A 22,923-nucleotide genomic window follows, 5' to 3' on the forward strand; every position below is an offset into this window, starting at 1 on the left:
CTGCAGAGAGATTTTCCCAGTCACCTTTTCGCCCAGCGTGGGAAAAATGCACCGACAACGCTTTTTCCACTGAAGAACAATTTCATGGTTGTTTATTATAAACCAAAGAGCCAAAAAGGCACTGACCTGGCCTCTAACCCCCCATCCAAATCTGAGCGTCTGTGTTCCAGGACAGGCCCAAGTCACGGGAGTAACTTCCTTGTCAGTGCATGTCGAACATGGAAATTATTACAGCACACATTATTTGTTTAAAGAAGAAGATATATGTTCATGATCCAAATTTTACTGGGATTTGACTATTGCACTTGGGTTCTCTCAGTGAAAGCATTAAAATACGAAATATCCACAGACAGTACACATGTCAACCCATTGCCTTTTATTGTTGTTTGGTTGCCTGGAAAATACTGTGTATTATAGAAATTACAGTATATTCATGTGTTAACTGGGTGCAAAACAGCCAGTGTTGACTACGCAACATTTCTGTTAATGGTGAACTGCAACGATCGACACATTTACAACTTTGTCTAGTTTTTCTTCCAAAATGTAACGATTGTAATTGATCGATTAGCCAAACTTCATTAAGTGCTTGTAGAAAGGTGCACACATTTGGGGGAAAATTTAACCTTGAACAAAAACTCCTGAAACTGTTTTAAATCCAGAATATTTTTAAACTACATTCATACAGATACACTTATCCTATGTGACTGAGACAGATCTAAACACAAGCTGACCTTTCTGAATGCAAATGCATTACCATGCATTTCACTTGGCCATTCAAACTATTTAGTGTTGTCCTCGGGGCTCATCGACGCTTAAAGCCGGCTGGCTCACTCAAACTTGATTCCCTGGGCCAGAGGAAGATCCTTGCTGTAATTGATTGTGCATGTCGAGCGCCTCATGTACTGCTTCCATGAATCACTGCCTGACTCTCTTCCACCGCCTGTATGTTTCTCCCCACCAAAAGCTCCTCCGATCTCTGCTCCGCTCGTGGGAATGTTGACATTTACGATGCCACAATCTGACCCTCTGGGGCCAAGCCAACGGAAAACCCGGCCTAGATCTTTGGTAAAGATGCTGCTGGACAGACCCTGCTTCACCTCATTGTTCCAGGCAAATGCCTCCTCCTCTGTCTTGAACTTCAGGACATACAGGATGGGGACAAAGGTTTCGGTGTGGACAATAGAGGCATCATGAGCCAGTCCTGTAATGATGGTGGGCTCCACATAATTTCCAGGACGGTCCATCACCTTTCCTCCACACACCACAGTGCCGCCCTGCTGCTTTGCCTGCTCGATGGCAGCCAGGTACTGCTCGACAGCTTGCTTGGTGTGCAGAGGACCATAGAGAGTGCTGGGGTCCCAGGGGTCTCCGATGCGGACTTGTTTATAGGCCTTGGCGAGGCTTTCAACCACTGTGTCATGAACGCTCTCGTGCAGCATCAACCTCCTGGTTGTGGTGCAGCGCTGGCCAGCGGTTCCGACGGAAGCGAAGACGGCAGAGGGCACCACGAGATTCAGGTCAGCATCTTCAAACACGATAATGGCGTTGTTGCCACCGAGCTCCAGCAGCTTGCGCCCAAACCTTTCTTGCACCATCATGGCCACCATCTTGCCAACATAAGTGCTGCCAGTAAAGGACAACAGATCCACACGCTCATCCTTTGCCATGGCCGTGCCGATATCTGCTCCGCCACAGGTCATGGAGCAGATTGAGCCAGGGAGATTGTTCTGCTCCAGCACCTCAGCCACGATCTTGGTAACTGCAACACTTGTGAGAGGAGTGGTCGGAGCTCCTTTCCAGAGGCAGACGTTGCCGCAGGTCAGAGCGATGGCGTTGTTCCAGCCGTAGACAGCTACGGGGAAGTTGAAGGCGGTGATAATGCCGACCAGGCCGACTGGGTTCCACTGTTCAATGAGGGCGTGACCCGGTCTCTCTGAAGGCAGGATGGGCCCGCCGATCATTCTAGACAGACCAACTGCATAATCACAGACGTCAACGTACTCCTGAACTTCACCAACTCCCTCAACATAGATTTTGCCCATTTCCAGTGACACCAGACTTCCAAGTACTTTAATCTTTTTTCTCAATGCATCCCCAATCTGTCTCACAATCTCCGCTCTTTTAGGAGCGGGAATGTCTGCCCACAACTTCCAAGCCTCCTTCGTCTTCTGAACAGTCTCTTCATACTCCGCCAAAGTAGCCTGGGTAACTCTGGCAATCGGCTCATTGTTGGCAGGGCAGTATGACGTGATAACCTCCCCACTACCTCCCCAGCTACCGTTGTAAACACCTGGGTTGTCCTCAGACAAACCCAGCTCTTTGAGCCACGCGTATTTGGGCTGGTTGATCAGGAGACTTGACATAGCTGCTGACTGCTGGCACTGGGCAAGTGCAAATTTACTTCTTAAGAGGAGCCTGCTGTGCCGAGCAAGGGTCAGTGTGGTGCAGCGCTGCATGAATGCTGGAAGGAAGCAAAGTTAAAAATTTATTTTGCACTAAAGAGAATTCAGAAATAATTATTGACATTTCAGCTTTAAAGTGAAAAAAGGAATGAAAACTACATTCTAGACCTAAAAGAGATGTCTTAAATCCTCCATACAACAATGGAGCTTAAAGTTATATAAAGGCAGCAAAAAACCTAAACTACATTTGAAAGGCTGAAAAGACCCAAAAAGGTTTGATATTTTTCCCCTACAGGGTGATGAGCCGCCAGCTTCACTGCAACATTTAACATTTGGCTTTAAATATTTAGATCTAATAAAATGAGCTATTTTTCATAACTTTCCACAAAAATAAAAATGTGAACATAATGTAGGTCTTGTAATGCAAGACGTTATTATTAACGAAGCGACCTTCAGCTGCTCCCTGTATTCACAAAGGGTCACCACAGCAGGCAGTGCTGGCTGTCGGATTTTTGTAAAGAGTGGCCTTTCTGACGAAGTCTCAGAGAGACTCTGTTAGGTGAATGTGTAACCCACCGGACTGTGTTGACTTTGTTACTACAACTAATTCAACTCATTAATTAATCTATAAATCAACCAATGAACCTATAGCTAACATTAAGGCAAAAAAAATTAACAAGTGCTAAGTTTCATACTCTTTAAAAAGTAAACATAATCTTATTGATGTGTCATTATTAGCCAAAGGAACATTTTGATGATACCACCTTGAAACAACAGAGCTATCTCCAATTTTCTGATGTTTTATGGATGGAAAAAAAAAAAAAGCAAATTGATTTAAATTAATCAATAACAAAAATACATGCTTTTTATCGCACAACCAGTGTTACTGTCTTGGTCTAATATTGCAGGTTGTTAACAAACAAGAGCCAACTGGGCCTCATAAGTAATCCATAAAAAGATAAAACTTTCAAAGATATATTCATATTAACTTTGAATTAATAACATGGTAAACATCACTATTGCGACATGTATGAACCTACATATTACATAAAAAGTGTATTTTAGTAATTAGAAATCGAGAAGAGGCACAGTTATATAAACACCTTTCCTGAGGCTACTCTGCTACTGTCCAGCAAGTTCCTTAACCATTTCCACCGTGCGCTTGCGCAATTAACCCAACACCGGACAAACACGAGGCTGGAAAACTTGGATTGAGTTGCAAAAGCTGGACAATGATGACGCATAACGTGTAATCTAAGGATTGCATTTCCGATTTTCTAATATAAGCGTGTCCGTACAACAGCGCTGCTGCTTTTTCAGCGTGGACATGCTCGCTTAGAACAGTCAATGTTTTGAGTCTGACCGTGACCGTGACTCAAGGTCCTCCACTTTTCATTCACCAACACCAGCGTGTACTCATCAAGTCTGCACGTGCACGATCCGTGCATCGATTTTTAATCTTTAAAGTTACATTTGAGACACTTATGACGAGTTTTAACTCACGTCGATATGAAATCCTCAGGGCCACGTCCACTCCAAAGCATGGAAGTACTCGCAGTCACTTCCGACTATCACCGTGGAAACGGAAGTACTGAGAATTGCTGCACTCTGATTGGACAGCTGTCTCGAAGCACTGTGGAGCCCGCTTTGTTGGACTGATGCATGCTAGCAGATTTCCTTTGTTGTGATTAATCGCTTTGTGGTTGTGTTTCTCCTGTAATAACATATATTGTTAAAGTTACTGTCGTTATAACTTAGAGGATGAGTGGTGGAGTGTACGGTGGTGGTGAGTATGATAATATGCTGATTTTATACACAACTGTCGTCCACGTTGTCCCTGGTTGGAGCTAGCCAGCTTTGTAGCTAGTTAGCTCGTTATGCTAGCTATGCTAAAGTTCTGCTTCGTAGTTGGTCAGCGATATAGTCTTGTGTCCATTTTAATTCTCATGTGTTTAGGGCTGTTCAAATATATAGATATCACAGGTGCTTAGTCGTGCAGACGTGAAGTGTTATACAAGTCACTCAGCCGGTGTCGTCTAGCTAGCAAGGAAATGAATGAAAATGGGCTTGCCGAGCTCACGAACAAATACCGTTTATGTTATGTAACGGTAAAAATAACGGTAGTTATGACGATACCGAGGCTCTCATCGCGATAAACCCAATACAAAGACCCTGCAAAGACATACTGATGACCCATCCTGTCGTTCCTGTGTTTTACAGAGAATAACTTCATAGTTCCTCCGGGTAGCCGGTGTCAGTTGTTATAAACGTGTAGGTACCGAATAGACCTTTTCATTAGTGACGCATGCGGCTTATAGTAAGATGCTTAGAAAGGATTCAAGGAGCTAATAAGACAATACAATAAATAATATTATAAGTAGAGTGCAACAAGCTGAGTACCAGTATAGAGTGTGGGTATAAATATAGGTGTAAATAAATACTTTAGCAGCAAAGGGCATGATGACCAGCATTGATAAAGTGACAGTGTCAATAAGTGTCAGTAGTGGTTAAGGTGCTACAATAACAGTTCTTGTCCATTATGCATGGAGAAGTTTCCCAGCTTCTGGAATGAAGCTGTTTCTCAGTCTGCTGGTTTTGTATTTAATGCTCCTCAGCCTCCTGCCTGAGGGGACAAAGAATGTATGTGCTGGGTGAGTGGGGTCCTTCATTCATCTGGAGGTGTATATGTCTGTGACGGTTGGGAGGCTGCCTCCGACAACTCTCTGTGCAGCCTTCACCACCCTCTGTAGAGCTTTCCTCTGTGCCACAGTGCAGTTTCTGTGCCACACGTTGATGCCAGAGCACAGAACATTTTCCACCGCACATCTGTAGAAGGAGATGAGGACTGAGCTCTCCATTCCCGCACGCTTCAACCTCCTCAGGAAGTAGAGGCTCTGGTGAGCCTTCCTGATCAGGCTGGAAGTGTTTTTTTTCAAGGTGAGGTTGCTATCCAGGTACGTACCCAGGTACTTGTAGCTGGGTACTACTTCGACTGCAGATCCTCCAACGTGCAGGGGTGTGTGTCTTCCCCTCCTGAAATCCACAACCATCTCCTTCGTCTTCTTCTCATTTAAGCAGAGATTGTTTTTCCTGCAAAAGTCCTCCAAGTGTTCCACCTCCTTCCTGTAGCTGGTCTCATCATTGTTTGTGATGCAACCAGCCACAGCTGTGTCGTCCTCAAACTTTATAATAACACAGCTTGGATGGATGGGTGAGCAGTCATATGTAAGCAGCGTGAACAGGAGGGGACTTAGCACACAGCCCTGAGGGGAGCCAGTGCTGAGGACTCTGGAAGATGAGGAGACGTTGTGGATCCTCACAGACTGCGGTCTGTTGGTCAGGAAGTCCAGGACCCAGTTACAAATAGAGGAGCTCAGTCCCAGGGTCAGTAATTTGTCAACAAGTGTCTGCGGGATAATTGTATTGCAAGCGGAGAAGAAGTCCATGAAGAGCAAACAGACGTAGGAATTCTTCTGCTCCAGGTGGGTGAGGGTGGTGTGAACCACAGAAGAGATGGCATCTTCTGTGGATCGATTCTTCCGGTAGGCGTACTGGTGTGGGTCTGAAGTGACTCTGATGGTGGCTTTGATGTGGGCCATAATCAGCCTCTCAAAGCATTTCGTGACGATCGGCATGATGGCTACTGGCTGTCACAGCAGAGCTCTTGGGGACTGGGATGATGGTGGCAGTCTTCATACAGGTGGGGACAGCTGCCTGGGTGAGGGAGGAGAAAAGAACAGAAGCAACAACAAACAACGCACATGCACGCATATACACATATAAGTAATATAATTTGTATTTGATACCTCACTTTATAGATAGCTTCAATGTATTTAACCTCTTAGGACCTGGCGTCCACATATGAAGACATCACATTTTGGGTTATTTAGACCAAAATACTCAATTTTGCTCTACAAGGGCCTGAAATCCACTCATGAGGACATTATACTGCTACTGTTCTGTCGAAATTTTAAACAAATATCCTCATATATGGTTCTCATTTTTCTTAGAAACAAAAAATCAGGTAAAATTTTTTTTTAGTAATTTATATATATTTTTTACATTCATTGGATCCCAATCAGCCCAAATATCAAAGAGAAATCAAAAATGCATGCCGTGGAAGAGTTCGGGTCTTAGGAGGTTAATGATTATTTAAGATTGATACAGCATAGTATTGCGATGTTTTGCGTGGGGATATTGTATCGATCCAGTGACACTAAATATAAATCTTTTATTAAATAAATTAAAATATTCTGGGAATACTATCAATAAGGAGGCACATCTCACCTTGTTGGTGGCAACCTTTCTGCAAACAGTTGCAGTCTGATGTGCATTGACTGCAATCACTCTGGGAGAGATTGTTGAACGTCTCAAATAATTTGCTGTCTAATTTATCAATAAGTTCTTTACAAAGACCCATGTTTTTTTTTACAGATTTTATGAAGGCTGCATGGCTGGGAGCTTGATGTTATAAACCTGTGGCAGTGAAAATGCATGAACTCAAAGATTAAGATGTGTAGCCCAATACTTTTGCCCGCATTGTGTACAAATTACAGGAATAAAATGTTCCCCCATATTTTGTGCATAACTTCATTCGAAAAATGTTCAATCGCAGCCCTTCCCTTATTTCTGCAGATGAGGTGGGAGCATTGGTGTTTGACATTGGCTCTTATTCTGTAAGAGCTGGCTACGCAGGAGAAGACTGTCCCAAGGTAAGTGGCTCACTCGAATGACCTTATTAACAACGTGTCTTTTCTTCCTCTGTGCATCTTCAACATCCCTCTGGGGGAACGGCAATGATGAGAAATCAGGGTTGGAGTCACCTTGGAGGCAGGAGGCATAAATTGAGTTCAGATTATTCCAGAATACTTCCTTTTTCTGTTTCCTCTGGTTTACGTGCAAGTCCTGAGGGATAAAATGAATCTTGTGTGAATAAATGTAAGACATTACAGATGGACACTAATCGCCTATCAGCAGATTATATGCAAGCACAAATTCTACCATTTAAAAGATGTTTTTTCTTTCTGCTTTTGACATAACCCTCTTCTTCTGAAAATCCTCTCAGCATTTAGCTAGACACTGTAAATACAGTTTTTGCATAATAAACTGGTCAAAAACGGCCAGATTCAAATCAGGTACTTTTGAAAATTTCCCAACTGTTTGTCTTCATAATTCAGGAGGGATTGCATCACATTATGGCACCTCAGTGTTCCACAAAAATGTCAATTCATTCACTCACTGCAAAGGAGGATGACTAACTTTGTGAAAGGAGTTTTTGTGAATTTCTGTTGTTATGCTGGTCCGAAATCAGGCTCTTGCAAACAGCCTTAACCTGTAATTTGGTGTGTTTTGTTTCTTTTGTCCCATCTCAGGCGGACTTTCCCACAGTAATAGGTGTGACTCTTGACCGAGAGGATGGCAGCACACCCATGGAGACTGATGGTGACAAGGGCAAGCAGAGCGGCACCACCTACTATATTGATACCAATCAGCTGAGGGTACCCAGAGAGAACATGGAGGTCATGTCTCCGCTCAAGAATGGCATGAGTAAGCGTTTAGTCCAAGTGATTGGAGAATAGGACTTTTTTCACCTGTACATAAAAGACTGGCCTTGATCTTTTCATATGTATGTTGTAAAAAAGGATTTAAATAAATGGGAAGAAGAGCTGTTGGAAAACACGGAACAGGTTTTGATCTCTGATGCAAATGTGAATGTGTATAATCTGGCCTGCTTGATCCAAATCCATAATTAGTCTGTTTTGGTCTGACAACGACTTCATTGGCGAGCTCGTTAAACCCTGGCTGACGTGTATATATATATATATATATATGACTGGAGCGCATCATGAATATTAATGAGATTATTTGAAGCTCAAGGCAGCTCATCAGCATCAGCTGTGGTGTGCAGTGTTCTCCTGATGGAAGCCAAGCCCTCTGCAATCTGTGGTTTACTGCAGTGTCTGTGTCATAACGGGGCATGTGCGGAATAACCCAAACTGTGTTTGGGCTTATTTTGAAAAACTTTGGATTTCAGTTTAACGGTCACCAACCAGGGCTGTTGCTGCTGCTGTTGGTCTGGTTCCCCAGTGAGCAGCAGGGCTGTAAATGAACTAAACTGGTTTAAAAAAGACTAAATTGGTGATTTGGCTCTTCTGCGATGGTGTTTGTATGCTGGAGCGGACTAAGCTTTAGAGGTTCGTTTTTATGTTCTGGTCAGCTGAACAGTTTTCTTTCCTTATTAGAAATTTCAGATATTTGCAGTTTATGGTTGTTCACGTCATCGACTGATCTTTTGATTGTTCTTTGGGTGAAACAATTATTCATTTGCCCTAAATGCCCTTTACTTAGTTTTCAGATTTACTTACTTGAACATTTATTAGTATCAGAAGTGACATAAAGTTACTGTTAGTTTTTTTTCATATAATTCATTTAACTAAGCCATTTCAGGCTCTAACATCGCAGCAGTTTGCTTCTATATTTGGGTTTTGGACTGTTGGACAACTAAAAATTGTAATGGCCATGTTTGTTTGTAGTGGCTTGATTCACAGATAATAAATGGCTTTTGCCAGTTAAAGTATTAAGTGATTGCAGTCCACTGATGGTGTTGACACTTTTTAAAGCATTTACCCAAAGTATTAGTGATGGCAAGTGCCCCAGTGCACTGACCTAGCTGCTGATGCTCATCAGAATCTGGTCCACTGGAGTTTCTCAGGCTATTTAGAGATGAGTGTGACACAAATCTTAATTGCAGCAGAAGAGCACAGTGGGACCAGAGTCTCCCTTAGAGGGCTAACCTGGAAAAATGGTGCCTGGTGCTCAAATTATTATCTAAAAAAAATTATAATTGCTCCAATTTCTCCACCATCTGACCCAACACACATGATAGTGTTGATGAAGGGGCTTTTTGAGGTCTGTATCCACAGAGACTGCAAAGCCTTAGCATGACAACGTTGCTGTTATTTGCTTATGGTAAATGGTCTGTATTTGTATAGTGCTTTACTTAGTCCCTATGGACCCCAAAGCGCTTCACACTACACCCAGTCATCCACCCATTCACACACACATTCACACACTGGTGATGGCACAGGCACCCTGGGGCGCACTGACAGAGGCGAGGCTGCCGGACACTGGCGCCACCAGCCCCTCTGACCAGGCAACGGGTGAAGTGTCTTGCCCAAGGACACAACGACCGAGACTGCCCGATTACAAGACGAACTGCCAACTCTTGAGCCACGATTGATATTCACGTCTTTTAATTTAAACTAGTAAATGTTAACAAAAAGCTGCAGCTCTTCATATGAAATGTAAATGGTTTTGGCTACCTTATTCTATGCACAAGTGATTGCTTTGTCATATGTTTTAATGTAGGTACGGTGACATAAAAAAAGATTTCAGAGGTGTTTGGCAGTTACCAGGCCCTTCATTTGTTTTCTCTTAACTCTGCCTCTAGTTGAGGACTGGGACAGTTTCCAGGCTATTCTGGATCACACGTACAAGATGCACTTCAAGTCTGAACCCAGCCTGCACCCCGTGCTCATGTCAGAGGCGTCGGTGAGTTAACTTTTGAGTCTCAAAAAATAAATCGGTTTGATTTGCTGCTCTGTTTAAAAATAAATATGTGACACATTGATGTTAACATCTGAGCTATTTGAGCTCAGCGCCATGTGAAGAGTGTGTTTCCTGTCCTTGCCCTCATCACCATCTGCAGGTATCTGTGTGTATCTGGCAGTGATTTGTTGTAAGTGGGCTAACTTCTGTTCTGTGTTTGCAGTGGAACACACGAGCAAAGAGAGAGAAACTAACAGAGCTGATGTTTGAGCATTACAACATTCCTGCCTTCTTCCTTTGCAAGTCAGCCGTGCTCTCTGCGTATCCTTTACTGTTTCACGTCATCCAGGACGGACACTAAAGCAGTGCGTTCAGTTAATCATCACAGACAGCTCTGATGAAATTTCATGCCATCTGCTGGACTTTAAACCACATATTTCTTTAACTTTAAACATACAAGCTTTGCCAATGGGCGGTCTACAGGCCTGGTTCTAGACAGTGGTGCAACACACACTACTGCAATTCCAGTGCACGACGGCTATGTTCTGCAGCAAGGTGAGAAGCTATTGTAACATACACATCATAAAATCATAAAGGGACTGCAGTTTGACCAGAAGAGCTCAGCTTGCTGTGATGAGCCAATCCCAGCTGCCGTAACGCAGGAGGCGGGTACACCTTGGACAAGTTACCAGCCTGTCGCAGGGCTGATGGATGGACCGTTAACATAACATGCATGTTTTTGAACTGTGGGAGATTATTTTGCAAAGGTATCGTGAGACTGGGAGCAGGATTTACTGTGAACGTTTCTGATTGGTCAAGTACTTGCCCTCCTCCTCCTTTGGGCTCCTTCCTTCAGGGATTGCTGCAGCGGATCGTGTGTCCATCTAACGTTTTCCTAAGCAGCATTGTTTTCTGTCACAGCAGCACTCTGCGTGTCCTCTTTCACTACATCCACAAAAATTTTCTGTGGCCTTTTTTGTTTACTGTCTTTCTAAAGATAAATGAAGAACAGGATATCTGACAAATAGAAAAGCAAAGTCAGGTTTTATTCATTAGTTAATAAGACCAGATTTATTAATTATGCTGAGGACAAAATCCAGCAGGAATGGGAGTGATCCATTCAGGGTCATTGTTACTGTGCAGTCTTTGTAGAAAATGATAAATGGGGTGTTACTGAAGTCACATTACGGTCTTTGAGTGCTTTTAAATGATATGTGTTACGGTGCCTACAAAGTTACCGTGTCATTGAAGTTGCGTTACTCTTTCACTCTCAACAGGCATCGTCAAGTCGCCCCTGGCTGGAGACTTCATGAGCATGCAGTGCAGGGAGCTGTTTCAGGAGCTAAATGTGGAGATAATCCCTCCCTACATGATTGCATCGAAGGTACGATCTGTGGGAGTGATTGTTTCATTTGATGAATGTTAAATGATTAACTTTGCTCAACATTTACCACGCATGGCTTTTCTACACATCATTGCCACATTACTGGGTTCAAGGCCTTATTGCCATGAGTCTAACCACAGTGGGGGGGTTTGTCCATACAGGATCCAGTGCGGGAGGGAGCCCAAGCCAGTTGGAAGAAAAAGGAGAAACTACCTCAAGTCACCCGCTCTTGGCACAACTACATGTGTAATGTAAGCAGCAAACTCGGCAGCACAGTAATAATAATTACATGTTTGGTAATGAAAGTGTCTTTTTCTTCCAGTGTGTAATCCAGGACTTCCAGGCATCAGTGCTGCAGGTGTCAGACTCTCCATATGATGAACAGTGAGAGTGGTTTGATCCTGTACTTCAGTTTAACAGATTCACTCTAACGCTGTACTAGAAAAAGAGTCACATTAGAACCAGAGATGTTTACTCACACATAGATCGATATGATACATTTCAGTACTTTCCCCCCCTTTTCTTTTGTTCATCAGGGTTGCTGCCCAGATGCCCACAGTGCACTATGAGCTGCCCAATGGCTACAACTGTGACTTTGGAGCAGAGAGGCTGAAGATCCCAGAGGGGCTGTTTGACCCCTCCAATGCTAAGGTGAGTTTTACTCAGCAGGTCCCGGATGAATGAACGGCGCTGGTGATTAAATGTATATTGCTCTGAGGTGGTCAAATGTTTTTATTTATGAATGTAACATTTGTGTTTGATCGCTTTTAGGGACTGTCTGGGAACACCATGCTAGGAGTTGGCCACGTCGTGACAACAAGTGTGGGAATGTGCGACATCGACATCCGGCCTGTAAGCACCTCGTTCAACTGGATTTTCTTTTCAGTTTTATGTAATCTGAGTAGTTTTTGTGCTTCGTATCTGTGCCTAAACCCTACAACCCCACTTACTGACCTGTGACTGTTATCCAAGGGTCTGTATGGCAGTGTGGTGGTGACTGGTGGAAACACGCTCATTCAGGGCTTCACTGACCGACTGAACAGAGAACTCTCCCAGAAAACCCCTCCGGTGAGTATCAGCCAGTGCCAGCATGTCACTAAATATGTTTTTATCAGTACCATCTTTAGCTTTAGTCAGTGATGTACTGCAATGTTTGTCTTTCCATTTTAAATTTGCTACATTTTGTTCATCATTTTTTGAGAGATCTTTAATCGCGTGCTTTTGCAGAGTATGAGGTTGAAGCTGATAGCAAACAGCACTACAGTGGAGCGCCGGTTCAGCGCCTGGATAGGAGGCTCCATCCTGGCATCTCTGGTAAGGACACACAAAATGACTTCATGTCTGTACCACATTAAAGGCACTAAAGTGTTTTCAGAGTCTTTTAAACATTTTTCTTGCATCCTCCAGGGAACCTTCCAGCAGATGTGGATCTCCAAACAGGAGTATGAGGAGGGAGGAAAGCAGTGCGTGGACAGGAAGTGCCCTTGATTTGACCCCCGATCCTCATCGTCTTTTTCACTGCAAGCTCAACGTCGTGAATGGTTCCCCCCTCTGACCCAGACTCAGGAACACCTCGCTGTTTTATTTTTGTACGACTTGTTTTTAAAACAGAGTTTGTCCATACACCTGTCTGGGATTTGCTGTAGAAAACAAACATCTGCAATTTCAGCTCCTCTGAGAGCTCCCTGAAAGTCGGCCGGTTGCCTTATCTGTAAGTTGTTGGTGGGAACCTCGAATCAAAAAGTCAAGTTTCTGATCAAAACGACAGAGTACAGAAGCCAAAATGATTTGTGCAGAATGCTGATATGGTAAACTTGGGATGATTAGGATGTATTTGGAAAAACAACCTGTTAGTTTGACGTGAATATCGTCTCGTTCATGAACCTTTTTTTTCTTCCTATGTAGCAGGTCAAGTCGTCACAGGTAAAGGCCAGTCCGTTCCTACCTGTGCTTACTGGTATTAACTCAAATCTGTATTTAATTTTCAGTCTTGCTTGTCATTGGCTTCATGTGGTCTTTTACAAATAAAGTTGTTTTTTTTTTAATGATTAACTGAGTGCTGTAGTCTCAATAGCCCACTGGTTACTTCAGTTCTGAGGGTTTTCATACAGGAGCGTAAAGAACACCGGAGTCGGGGTCAAATAGAGAGAGCGGCACACTTTAGAGCCATCTTACATAATTTATCTTTGAGATCACATGAAAGGTGGTCATACAACAGTTTCAGTCCATCCATGGCTATTTGATGAGCTGATTCACACTAGTCAGATCCACATTTTCAGGATGCAGGAGCTTTAATCTGGGGGAACCTCTCCTGTAACTTGGTGAGACGTCTCTTCTTTAAGTTTTCATTCCTTGCCCTTTCCCGAAGGTAATTCTCAATACGCAGCCTGAAGGAGAAAGGAAGTAAAATCCTTTGTAAGAAAAGTATCACGTACTTAAAAATGTACATGATATTGCATACACTGGTCTTACCTTATATGTGGTTCAACAAACTTGGGTGTGTAGAACCTCTTGCGCTTGTATCGTCTGTTCATGTACCAGGGAATAGCATACTCTTTGAATCGATACCTGTGGAGGAAATAAATCAATGAGATTACAGGGCGTCCAATAAAAGTCTCAAATTAGCTTTGCCAAGGATGAATCGGTTCAGCTGCTCATTACCACAACTATGGACGGGTGCTTACGTGGTGCTTTTCTACTCTGAGCACTCGAAGCGCTTTAAGCCAATCGCATTGCGGCAAGGTTAAGATGAACGTGACGTGGTTGTTAGTGCCAGATTGGCTGCTCCAAATAGTTCAAAACTGCTGAAAATTTGTCCAATGAGTGGCAGTTCTCTGTCCAAACAATAGCCTGGTGGTTTCAGGGGAGAACTGATAGGCTGTTTCAAGCCAATAGGAAGGAAACAGTAACTCAAATCACCACATGTTAGAACCAAGGCATACAGAAGAGCATATCTGAACACGCAATATGTCGAACCTAGGATCAGGTGGGCCACAGCAGCAGCAGACCGCATGGATTGCCGCTCCTGTCAGACAGGAAACTGAGGCTACAATTCACAAGGGCTCACCAGCACCGGGCAACAGAAGATTGGAAAAAGATTGTTTGGTCTGATGAGATTTCATTTCTGCTGCAACATTCAGACAATAGTCCAAATTTGGTATAAACAACATGAAATCCTGGATCCATCCTGCCTCGGATCAACAGTTCAGGCTGATGGTGGTGGTGGTATGATGTGTGGGGGCTATTTAAATGCCACAGCCTAGCTGAGTATAGTTGTTGATCATTTCATCCCTTTATAACAACAATATGCTGATCTTCTGATGACTGCTTCCAGCAGGATCAAGCAGCATATCGCAGAGCTGAAAGCAGCTTAAACTGGTTTCTTGGTAAATACTCTTTATTTTATTTTTCAATCCAAGAAAACACTGATAATATTTTTCAGGCTCAATCTGAGAATGAAATATGTGTAACAAAGCTTGGACCACATGTGTTTATATGGACCTACTATGTCCTGCAAACAGGCCGTTTCCCCATCACCATATGATAAAGGTATGACATATCTTTTTCCCATGTAGGTCTGATATGCAAGACTGCCCTCACCAGTACACATATCCAAATATGTTCCTCCTCCAGGCTCCTGGTCGGCCTTTCTCTTGTCCTGTTTGCAGCAGACGCAGTGCACTCTCTCTCTCCTTCGCCACCGTCTCTAGCCTGATCATGGACCGCTCAACCTGGGAGGGGAGAAAGCCTCATATAATCATTGGCACCTACATCGTGTCAGCTATCAGCTCAGCATGAGACGAACCTTTCTTAGTCTTTCTGGACTTGGCATCTGGACCCTCTGCCTTTTTGCTTCCTGTTCAAGTGTGAGCAGCATGTTCTTTTCTTTCAGCAGGACATACCTGAGACACAATCAGAGGGTTACACGCCGCTAAATGTTTTAAATGTTTCCACTGAGACGCTTCATTTCCACACAGCTCACCAGAGTTTGTGCAAGTCCTCGTTGCTCTTTGTTCTCAGTTGTTTGGCAGTCCACGGTGCGCCTAATAGTGCAAGAAGTTATAACAACCTCGTTAGTGCAATAGTAAAATGATCATGTCACTCTAAACTCACACATCTGACCACAAACAATTTGTTAAACAGTATTTACTATACTTTTTAACAAATTGTGCTGATAAATAGTGTTTAGCAGATTGCGTTTACACTGATCTACATTCAGGTGCAAATAAAATGAACATATTCAGGTTGATTCAAACTACAATCAAACCTGCAGACAATGTTCTCTTTGCGTGCTGTAATATTTTACCTGACTTCACATTGGCCTCTCCCCAGTTCTCAGGTGAATCAAAGAACTCCTCTAGTCCTCTCCTGCTGATGGTTGTGTGCAGAGCTCGATACTGACCTGGAGAGCTGATGGGATTGCTCCAGGATGGGGTGACAATGGGAGACTTCTCCCTGTTGAACATGAAGAAAGTGCACACAGTAAGCCTGATAACAAATGCCGAAGCAGGTAAATTATTTTTCCGCAATTAAAAAAACCCCCAAACAACAAAAACTGAATTCAGGGAATTCCATCTTGAAATTTAAGTGTTACATTTCAGCACTTTCTGGTTTAATCCCAGGCAGATATTTTTGGTGTTAAGCTCTTTAACGTCAAATAAGACTTTGGATCATTTGAAGTTCTTTGGAGCCTCTTCTGTCCTAAAACATCACTGACCTGTCAGTTGGTCTTTAGGCTGTGACTTACTTTTCACACGTATAGTTAACAGCTGTGTATTGATGGGACATAATGGAGACCCCACGATCACAGCAGTCAAAATCTCACTTCAGTCTTAAATACAGCCATAAAACCATAAATGTCCACTGAGTACATCAACATGGGAACTCGGGGTTTCTACCTCACCGTAATAAAGAAAACCTGTCTCTTTGACTTTGCTGTAAACAATCACTGGCATCTTTGCGCAAACAGGGACTGCTGAGCTGTTGACCGACAGCTTTGAATGTGTCGTTGTTAACCCACATTATTGTTCCGTTTTGGGGAATGCATTAAACTGATCTCTTACCTGAGAAGAGAAGTCTGGCATTTGGCCGAACTAACAGCGCCCTGTCGCGCGTTTGTCGCTGAGGATATCCTAAAGACATTTTGAAACTGCTTGCAAAGAGTCAAAACGCGTCCTGCGGATGAGGACGCCGCCATTTTTGATGTAGCGCTTCCCATATTACCCAGAATGCATTTTGTCTCTTTTTCTTAAAAAGAAAAAGAAAGAAAAAAGAAGAAAGATATATTTTTAAATAATTTTATGGTGCTAAATACATTATTATAATATTAATTTAATAATAAAACCCCGTATAACATTTCAGTTGAAAATAAATTACACCTGTGCTCTTATCAAATATGATTCGCTTATTCGCTTAACGGCCAATCACAGTTCGTGTTGCTGGGCCGTCCTCCCAAAGTAACGATGGTGGGCACGAGCGTTCTCAGGTCTGTTGCTGCTTTTGCAGCCAGACTGAGTCCTCTGAAATCTGGAAATACTGCGGCTAATTTACTCACTCGAGCAATCCCCCGCACAGATAAAGGTAAGACACACCCCAGTCGTTTAAAAAATGAGACGACTGACCGGAAGGCTGCTTGTCTTTTCTCATGACCTTGTTAGCTTGCTAACATGAGCTAGCTGTTAACGTGTGTCCTGGTGTCAATAAAGGAAGACAGTGACTTTATTATAGCTCCGTATACATATGTACTGTTTATATACGCCACTGTTTATCCTCCAGTTTCAACCTCTGCCTTTTCATTGCAGTAAGCGGTGCGTATTTAGTAAACATTAGTTGGGTTACAGGGTTTGAATGATAGTTTGTCATCTCTGTGTCAACGCTTAACATAAATCTGCTTGTTGCATGCAGTGCTATGGTCTGCAGTTTTATCTAAAGGCGTTCCACCATGTTTTTAATAGCGACATGTTCTTTAATATCCTTAAATTATAAGGTTTCAGTAAAGCCACCTGACTCAGTGGGACACCCTTTAAACCAGGGGTAGGGACCGTCAGTCCTCGAGAGCTGGTGTCCTGCAGGTTTTAGATCTCACCCTGGGTCACCACACTTGAATCAAATGATTAGTTCATTACCAGGCCTCTGCAGAACTTCAAGACATGTTGAGGAGCTAATTTAGCCCTTTAAATCAGCTTTGTTGGCTCAAGGACACATCTAAAACCTGCCGGACACCGGTTCTCGAGGCCTGGAGTTCCCTACCCCTGTTTTAAACAGTTCATGCAATACTTTGCAAGAGCGAAAATAAATGTTTACAAGGCTGTAGTGAGGTCTGCTATTATGTATGGACAAAAAGACAGAAGGCAGATTTGCAGGTGGCACAGTTAAAGATGCTCAGACTTTCATTGGGAGTGACCATGATGGACAAGGTTAGAAATGAGCACATGAGCTCAGGCTGAGCGCTTTGGAGACAAAGTTAGAGAAGCAAGGCTGAGATGGTTTGGACAATTACAGAGGAGAGGTAGTGGATTTGTTTTGCAAAGGCAGATAAAAGGGAAGGCCGCTGAGAAGATTTGTGGATGTAGTGAAGGAGGGAGACGATCTGCTGTGGCAACCTCTAAAGGGAACAGCCACACGAATACACATTTGAAGAGCTGCAGTGATGGTCATTCTTGATTTTTGCCCATATGGTCAAACCAAAGATTATTACTAAGAAGATGTCCGCAGTAATGGATGACTGCCATTATTGCAAAAATAATCTGGGATTATTTATTGTTGAAGTGAAACGTAATCATAATTTGAGTTTTTGTAGTCCAATTATATGAATATGTAATTATAGCACTAAACTCAATCGGGCAGCCACCATTAGAAACAACGTCTCTTCAACAAGGGAGATGGGGCAAACGTGTCAACCATGTAAAACATCTAAGCCTGCTAGAAAAACAACACAAAATACAAGCTCCACCCACCTAATCATGATGTAGTGGTAGGTCATAGACTTTGCATTTGTAATACATTATAGAGATACTTGGTACACTGGACAGAGCCTCCATGCAACTGAAGAGGCAGCGTGCGTGCTCACTATAACCAATCACAGGCATCATGATAGTAACTGTGCCCTGTTTTGCAGTTGCGGTCCGTTGGGGTCACGGAAAGAGACTGTTTGTCATCAAACCCTCTGACTACTATGACAGGAGATTTCTGCGCCTATTGGTAAGTGCAGAGCACCATCACATCCACCAAGCTCACGTACATACACTGCAGAAGTGCTCTCTGTTAACTTTGCTGTATCATTATAATATAATGTTTGTGTTCACCCTTTGAAAGAACAAAACAAAATCTTGTTATTGAAATGTAACAAAGGAAGTTTTCCCTCAACATATTTTCCTTGACTGCTCAGACGTACTGTTGGAAGTTTATTATTCACCCACAGTGCAGGTTTCTAAATAGTAACCATGTTTTCTCTCTTATTTTAAAGAATGTTTGTGTTCATGTTCTTACACTCAGCCAAAAAACAAGCTTCCACATTTGTGTTACTCACCTTGCTCAAAGGCACCAGCAGCAGAGAGCAGTGCATACATCAAAACTAAAATGGCCAACATGATACTGTTTAAGCTGGTTTAAAAAAATAAAAAAGTCAGTTCGCTGAGTTAAAAAGTAAGAGATATTTCTTACTTGGTTAATTTTGGATGGACGCATCAACAACTGAATTTGCCATATATTTGATTTTCTTCTCATTTTTTCCCTCAGCAATTTTACATCTTGCTGACTGGTGTTCCAGTGGCTATCGTCGTCACGGGGGTGAATATCTTCATCGGTGAGTAAGCATAAGTGTTTTATTGTGTATTCTAGTCGGCTTCTAATATTTTCCAGGACTTACTCAAATACGTATGGAATGAATATCTCTGTTGCTCGATTAAATGTCTGTCGTGTAGGTGAGGCAGAGCTGGCTGAAATTCCTGAAGGCTACGAGCCCGAGCACTGGGAGTACTACAAGGTGCGTCCCTTTGTCTCTTTGGTTGTTTGTGGTGCTTCTTTCTGTCATTGCTTCAAACTCGTATTAAGGGAAGGATATGCTCACGGATTTTATTTTGAAGTGTAATCATAATATGTGCATATTCATTGTTAACCCCCCCCAACATCATGTTTTCCTCCAGTGAGTGTTTTATGGGACTGTTGTGTTACATTTTCAAACCCAGGTGCTACGACGGGTCCCTCAGGTAAAAGTCTCTCCGAGGGCCCCGTTCAGTGTAGAGTTAAAAGAAGCCTCGACTGAAACCGCGTGCTTTGCACGTCATTATGTTGCTCGATTAAATGTCTGTTATGTCGGTGAGGCAGAGCTGGCTCATCATTATGTGCAATGCAGCATCTTTATTTTTTGACAGGTATCCTATAACAGGCCAAAATTATTTGAAAACATTATTTGAAAACATTTGATCGTTTTGAATTTGATTAGAGCTACGTGGTTTAACAAAAAACTGATGGGATGGAGGCCAAAAAAAAAAAGCTTGAAAAGTAAGCAGTACTAAAAAGAAATAACTGGGGGGAAATTCACATCTAATGAAGTTAACTGATAATAGGTCAGTAACATGATTGTGTGTAAAAAGATGATGTTAGAGAGGCAGCGTTTCAGACGTGTCGATGAGCAGAGGCTCACTAAACTGCACAAAACTGAATGTTTCTCACCACAAAGAAGACTGAATATCTCATCATTCACAGTAAATAATATCAGCACAGCTGGAGATTCTGGAGAAACCTCCTTTTGGGGCAAAGGGACAAGGAGAAAATCAATATTGGCTGCCCTTCAGTTCCAGGCCCTCAGGCTGCTCTGCATTCAAACCAGACATGGAGCCCTGGCATAGCTGACCTGGTTGTGCAAACGACCTGTATGCCAAAGGGCTGCAGTAGCCTGGGTGTGCGTCTGCCCTGGGCTGCTTCCTTACTTTGTGTCCCTCCTGTTTGCTCCTGTCAGAGATAAACCGTCATAATTCTGTCACCGTGTCATCAACAAATGCATGTCAAAGCATCATAATGTAAAGACAAGGCGTATGTGAACATGATCCAGGACAAAGCTCGTTTAAAATGGACTGGAGCCAAGTGGGGAAACAGTCCTGTGGTCAGACAAATCAAAGTTTTTTGGAAAACATGAACACAGCATCCTTCAGACTAAAGAGGAGAGGGACCGTCCGGCTTGTTATCAGTGCTCAGTTCAAAATCCTGCATCTCTGAGGGTGTGGGGGTGCGGTAGTGCAGCCTGCACAGTTCCATAGACACATAGGTGCACACAGTGGCAACATGGCCCAGTGTCCCATCACTGGGACTCAAGCAGGCCATAGCGGACTTGTAGATGGTGAGAGTATAATCTCTGGACTTGGAGCAAGCAGTCTGTACGTAGCACGTACCAGTCTGTGTCCACACACTGACGACTGCCTTGCACTTTCTAGATTCTGGCTCTTTGTCCTTTTCCCCAAAATGAAGTTAGAGTTGAAGTATTATTGCAGTGACACACTGGAGGAGATCCATCATGTGCTGCAGATGCACAAGTGCAATGGAACAGACCGGGACTTCCAGGAAAGGAGTTAAAAATAGCAGCCATGCTAGTCTCCTGTCTAAGGAGGCTTCTGATAAGGAGAAAACAACAAATTTTAAACTGGGTATGATTTTTAAGCAAAGTCTTCAAAGGACTCAGTGGCACTCTATTTCTTAAAAATGCTTTTATTCCTATAAAAAAAACCCCTCCAGTGTGTTTTGGCGCACAAGCTTTGATCAAGCAGTGAATCAAAGTTCATTAAAGCACTCAATCTTCCCTAGCCACAAGTGGCACGCTTCCACCTTGGGTGAGAGTGGAATATTCCACAAGCGAGGCTGGACAGATGTCAACACCAAACCCAAAACATTCACCAAAGCCGATCCAGACGACACGAACGCACAGCAGCACCAGCCACAGTCAACATGAAAGCATCTCCAAAGGAAAATAATCTTTGTAAAAAAAGTGTATGGTTTCTGAGTTTTCATGGGCAGAGCCTGGTAAATGCTCCTTATGACCTTAAGCTGTTGGTGAGGCGGATCTTGAGCTTAAGAATTAAAACAGGATAAAAAATGTCCCCTCAAGAAAGTTTACTTGACCAAAGCTCCTCTGTAACCACAATAACACTGAACTGCAACAAATGTATGTCACATGCCTGCACTAAAGGGACAGTCCTATGTTTGCACAAAATCCTTGTGCGCTGTTGTTTCAGCACCCCATCACCAGGTGGATCACACGGAACATCTATGATTCCCCAGTGAAGGACTACGAAAAGATGATGGCTGCGATCCAGATTGAAAAGGAAAAAGCAGACATGAGGTGGGTGTTACTGCCAGTGTGCTTCGTGCGCTTCACCATCAACACAAACACATGAATTTAAATGCTTTTAGAAGACGTGTCTGCTTGGCTTATATACACCACACGATACACTGATGTGCTACAGCTGGTGTTTAGCTGTTTATGTAGTGTAACCAACAGTGTCTTGATATTGAGTTTTACAGAGGGAAGCATCCAAGAGAGAGTTTTTAACTGTCACAGAGGTTTACAAATGTGCTTTACAGCACAAATGGGAAACAGCAGTTTGCTACCACCGTCATGGAAAACTCACTACAAACGCTAAAGCGGCAGCCGTTCTTAAGTGTGTCCAGTCATGGAAAGCACCAGAACATGATGCAGTTCTGGTGCAGGGAGGGATCCTGAAAGGGCGTGCAGAGCAGCTGCATTCCTTGATAATAGCATTCTTCCACTGATGTGGAAAACCTCAGTTTTTTGTTTTTCTTCTCTCTCCAAAAGAAAACAGGTGCAGGCGAGCCTATGAGGGAACCATCTTTGGCTTTTTCAGAACACGCTCTCTGAAAAATATGCAGATTGGTTATTGAAATTGGTAAATTTAATAAGATTGGTAAATCTTGAGGAATCAATTTAAGTGTGTGTGCTGCAGCTGTGACAAATGTAGTTCTTTGTTATTTTACGAGCATCGTACATTATTAGTCTTCCATACTTAACCGGTTGCTCATTTCTAAAGCATGGTGTTACATTCTCCGCCTCTTTTTATTCATGATTTTGTTGTCACAGACTGACGCAGCTGGAGGTGCGTCGCCATATGAGGCAGCAAGGAGACGGCCCCTGGTTTCAAGTGCCGACCCTTAACAAGGAGCTAATTGACAACAGCCCCAAGTCATCGCCTGACCATTAATCCAGATGTTTCTGTCATCTGTACATCAATCTCACTGTTTGTACATTTTTTCCCTTATTGCGTGAATAAAGTATCTATCGAACTCTGATATTCATGTTTTAGCGTCTTAATTCAGTTCATGCAGCAAACACCTTTACCGTGATGATATTCCAGAGTTACAGATGATCGGGGACTGGCAGCTTGTGTCAGAGCAGGAAACCCACTGAGACCCCCTGTCTTCAGTTTGTGTGAATACTTCTGAGCTGAAATCATCCAATAAAGTTCAAGTTGAAGAGTAAATCAAATGTGCATAATATCTATAATTACATTTTTTTTTTCCATGAAGGAGTTTGAATTTTCTCCGTCGCGTGCAGTTAGTGGGGTTAATTAGTGACTCTAA

General features: G+C 43.0%; 4 protein-coding genes across 7 annotated transcripts; 2 read left to right on the forward strand and 2 right to left on the reverse strand.

The window, feature by feature from the left end:
* Window positions 1-357: 357 nt before the first annotated feature.
* Window positions 358-3,983, reverse strand: aldh7a1 (aldehyde dehydrogenase 7 family, member A1). Its single transcript, XM_085266072.1, has 2 exons — window positions 3,906-3,983; window positions 358-2,461 (listed from the first exon to the last, which is right to left on the reverse strand). Exon 2 carries the CDS (start codon window positions 2,454-2,456, stop codon window positions 828-830), a length of 1,629 nt encoding a protein of 542 aa, XP_085122198.1. The 5' UTR covers window positions 2,457-2,461; window positions 3,906-3,983; the 3' UTR covers window positions 358-827.
* Window positions 3,984-3,995: 12 nt separating this feature from the next.
* actl6a (actin-like 6A) lies at window positions 3,996-13,382 on the forward strand. 4 transcript variants are annotated; one of them, XM_085266074.1, is made up of 14 exons: window positions 3,996-4,188; window positions 6,837-7,114; window positions 7,775-7,949; window positions 9,853-9,953; window positions 10,174-10,271; window positions 10,411-10,505; window positions 11,228-11,334; window positions 11,496-11,585; window positions 11,657-11,718; window positions 11,871-11,985; window positions 12,106-12,186; window positions 12,307-12,402; window positions 12,562-12,648; window positions 12,742-13,382. In XM_085266074.1, exons 2-14 carry the CDS (start codon window positions 7,004-7,006, stop codon window positions 12,820-12,822), a joined length of 1,299 nt encoding a protein of 432 aa, XP_085122200.1. In that variant the 5' UTR covers window positions 3,996-4,188; window positions 6,837-7,003; the 3' UTR covers window positions 12,823-13,382. The 4 variants fall into 4 exon arrangements, with proteins under 4 accessions (XP_085122200.1, XP_085122201.1, XP_085122199.1 ...); XM_085266075.1 differs by having other exon boundaries at window positions 3,997-4,188; window positions 7,038-7,114; XM_085266073.1 differs by lacking the exon at window positions 3,996-4,188 and having other exon boundaries at window positions 4,195-7,114.
* Window positions 13,383-13,493: 111 nt separating this feature from the next.
* Window positions 13,494-16,567, reverse strand: mrpl47 (mitochondrial ribosomal protein L47). Its single transcript, XM_085266077.1, has 7 exons — window positions 16,398-16,567; window positions 15,641-15,789; window positions 15,317-15,377; window positions 15,140-15,236; window positions 14,935-15,065; window positions 13,807-13,902; window positions 13,494-13,721 (listed from the first exon to the last, which is right to left on the reverse strand). Exons 1-7 carry the CDS (start codon window positions 16,550-16,552, stop codon window positions 13,610-13,612), a joined length of 801 nt encoding a protein of 266 aa, XP_085122203.1. The 5' UTR covers window positions 16,553-16,567; the 3' UTR covers window positions 13,494-13,609.
* Window positions 16,568-16,753: 186 nt separating this feature from the next.
* ndufb5 (NADH:ubiquinone oxidoreductase subunit B5) lies at window positions 16,754-22,632 on the forward strand. The gene is made up of 6 exons (XM_085266078.1): window positions 16,754-16,914; window positions 18,452-18,534; window positions 19,072-19,138; window positions 19,257-19,318; window positions 21,561-21,667; window positions 22,424-22,632. The coding sequence occupies exons 1-6, from the start codon at window positions 16,797-16,799 to the stop codon at window positions 22,542-22,544; spliced, it is 558 nt and encodes a 185-aa protein (XP_085122204.1). The 5' UTR covers window positions 16,754-16,796; the 3' UTR covers window positions 22,545-22,632.
* The last annotated feature ends 291 nt before the right edge of the window (window positions 22,633-22,923 follow it).

This window comes from Mchenga conophoros, linkage group LG23 (genome assembly GCF_057382185.1).
Source record: "Mchenga conophoros isolate Kocher_MC1m ecotype Shallow Benthic linkage group LG23, M_conophoros_male_GT1.1, whole genome shotgun sequence".
Taxonomy (NCBI): domain Eukaryota; kingdom Metazoa; phylum Chordata; class Actinopteri; order Cichliformes; family Cichlidae; genus Mchenga; species Mchenga conophoros.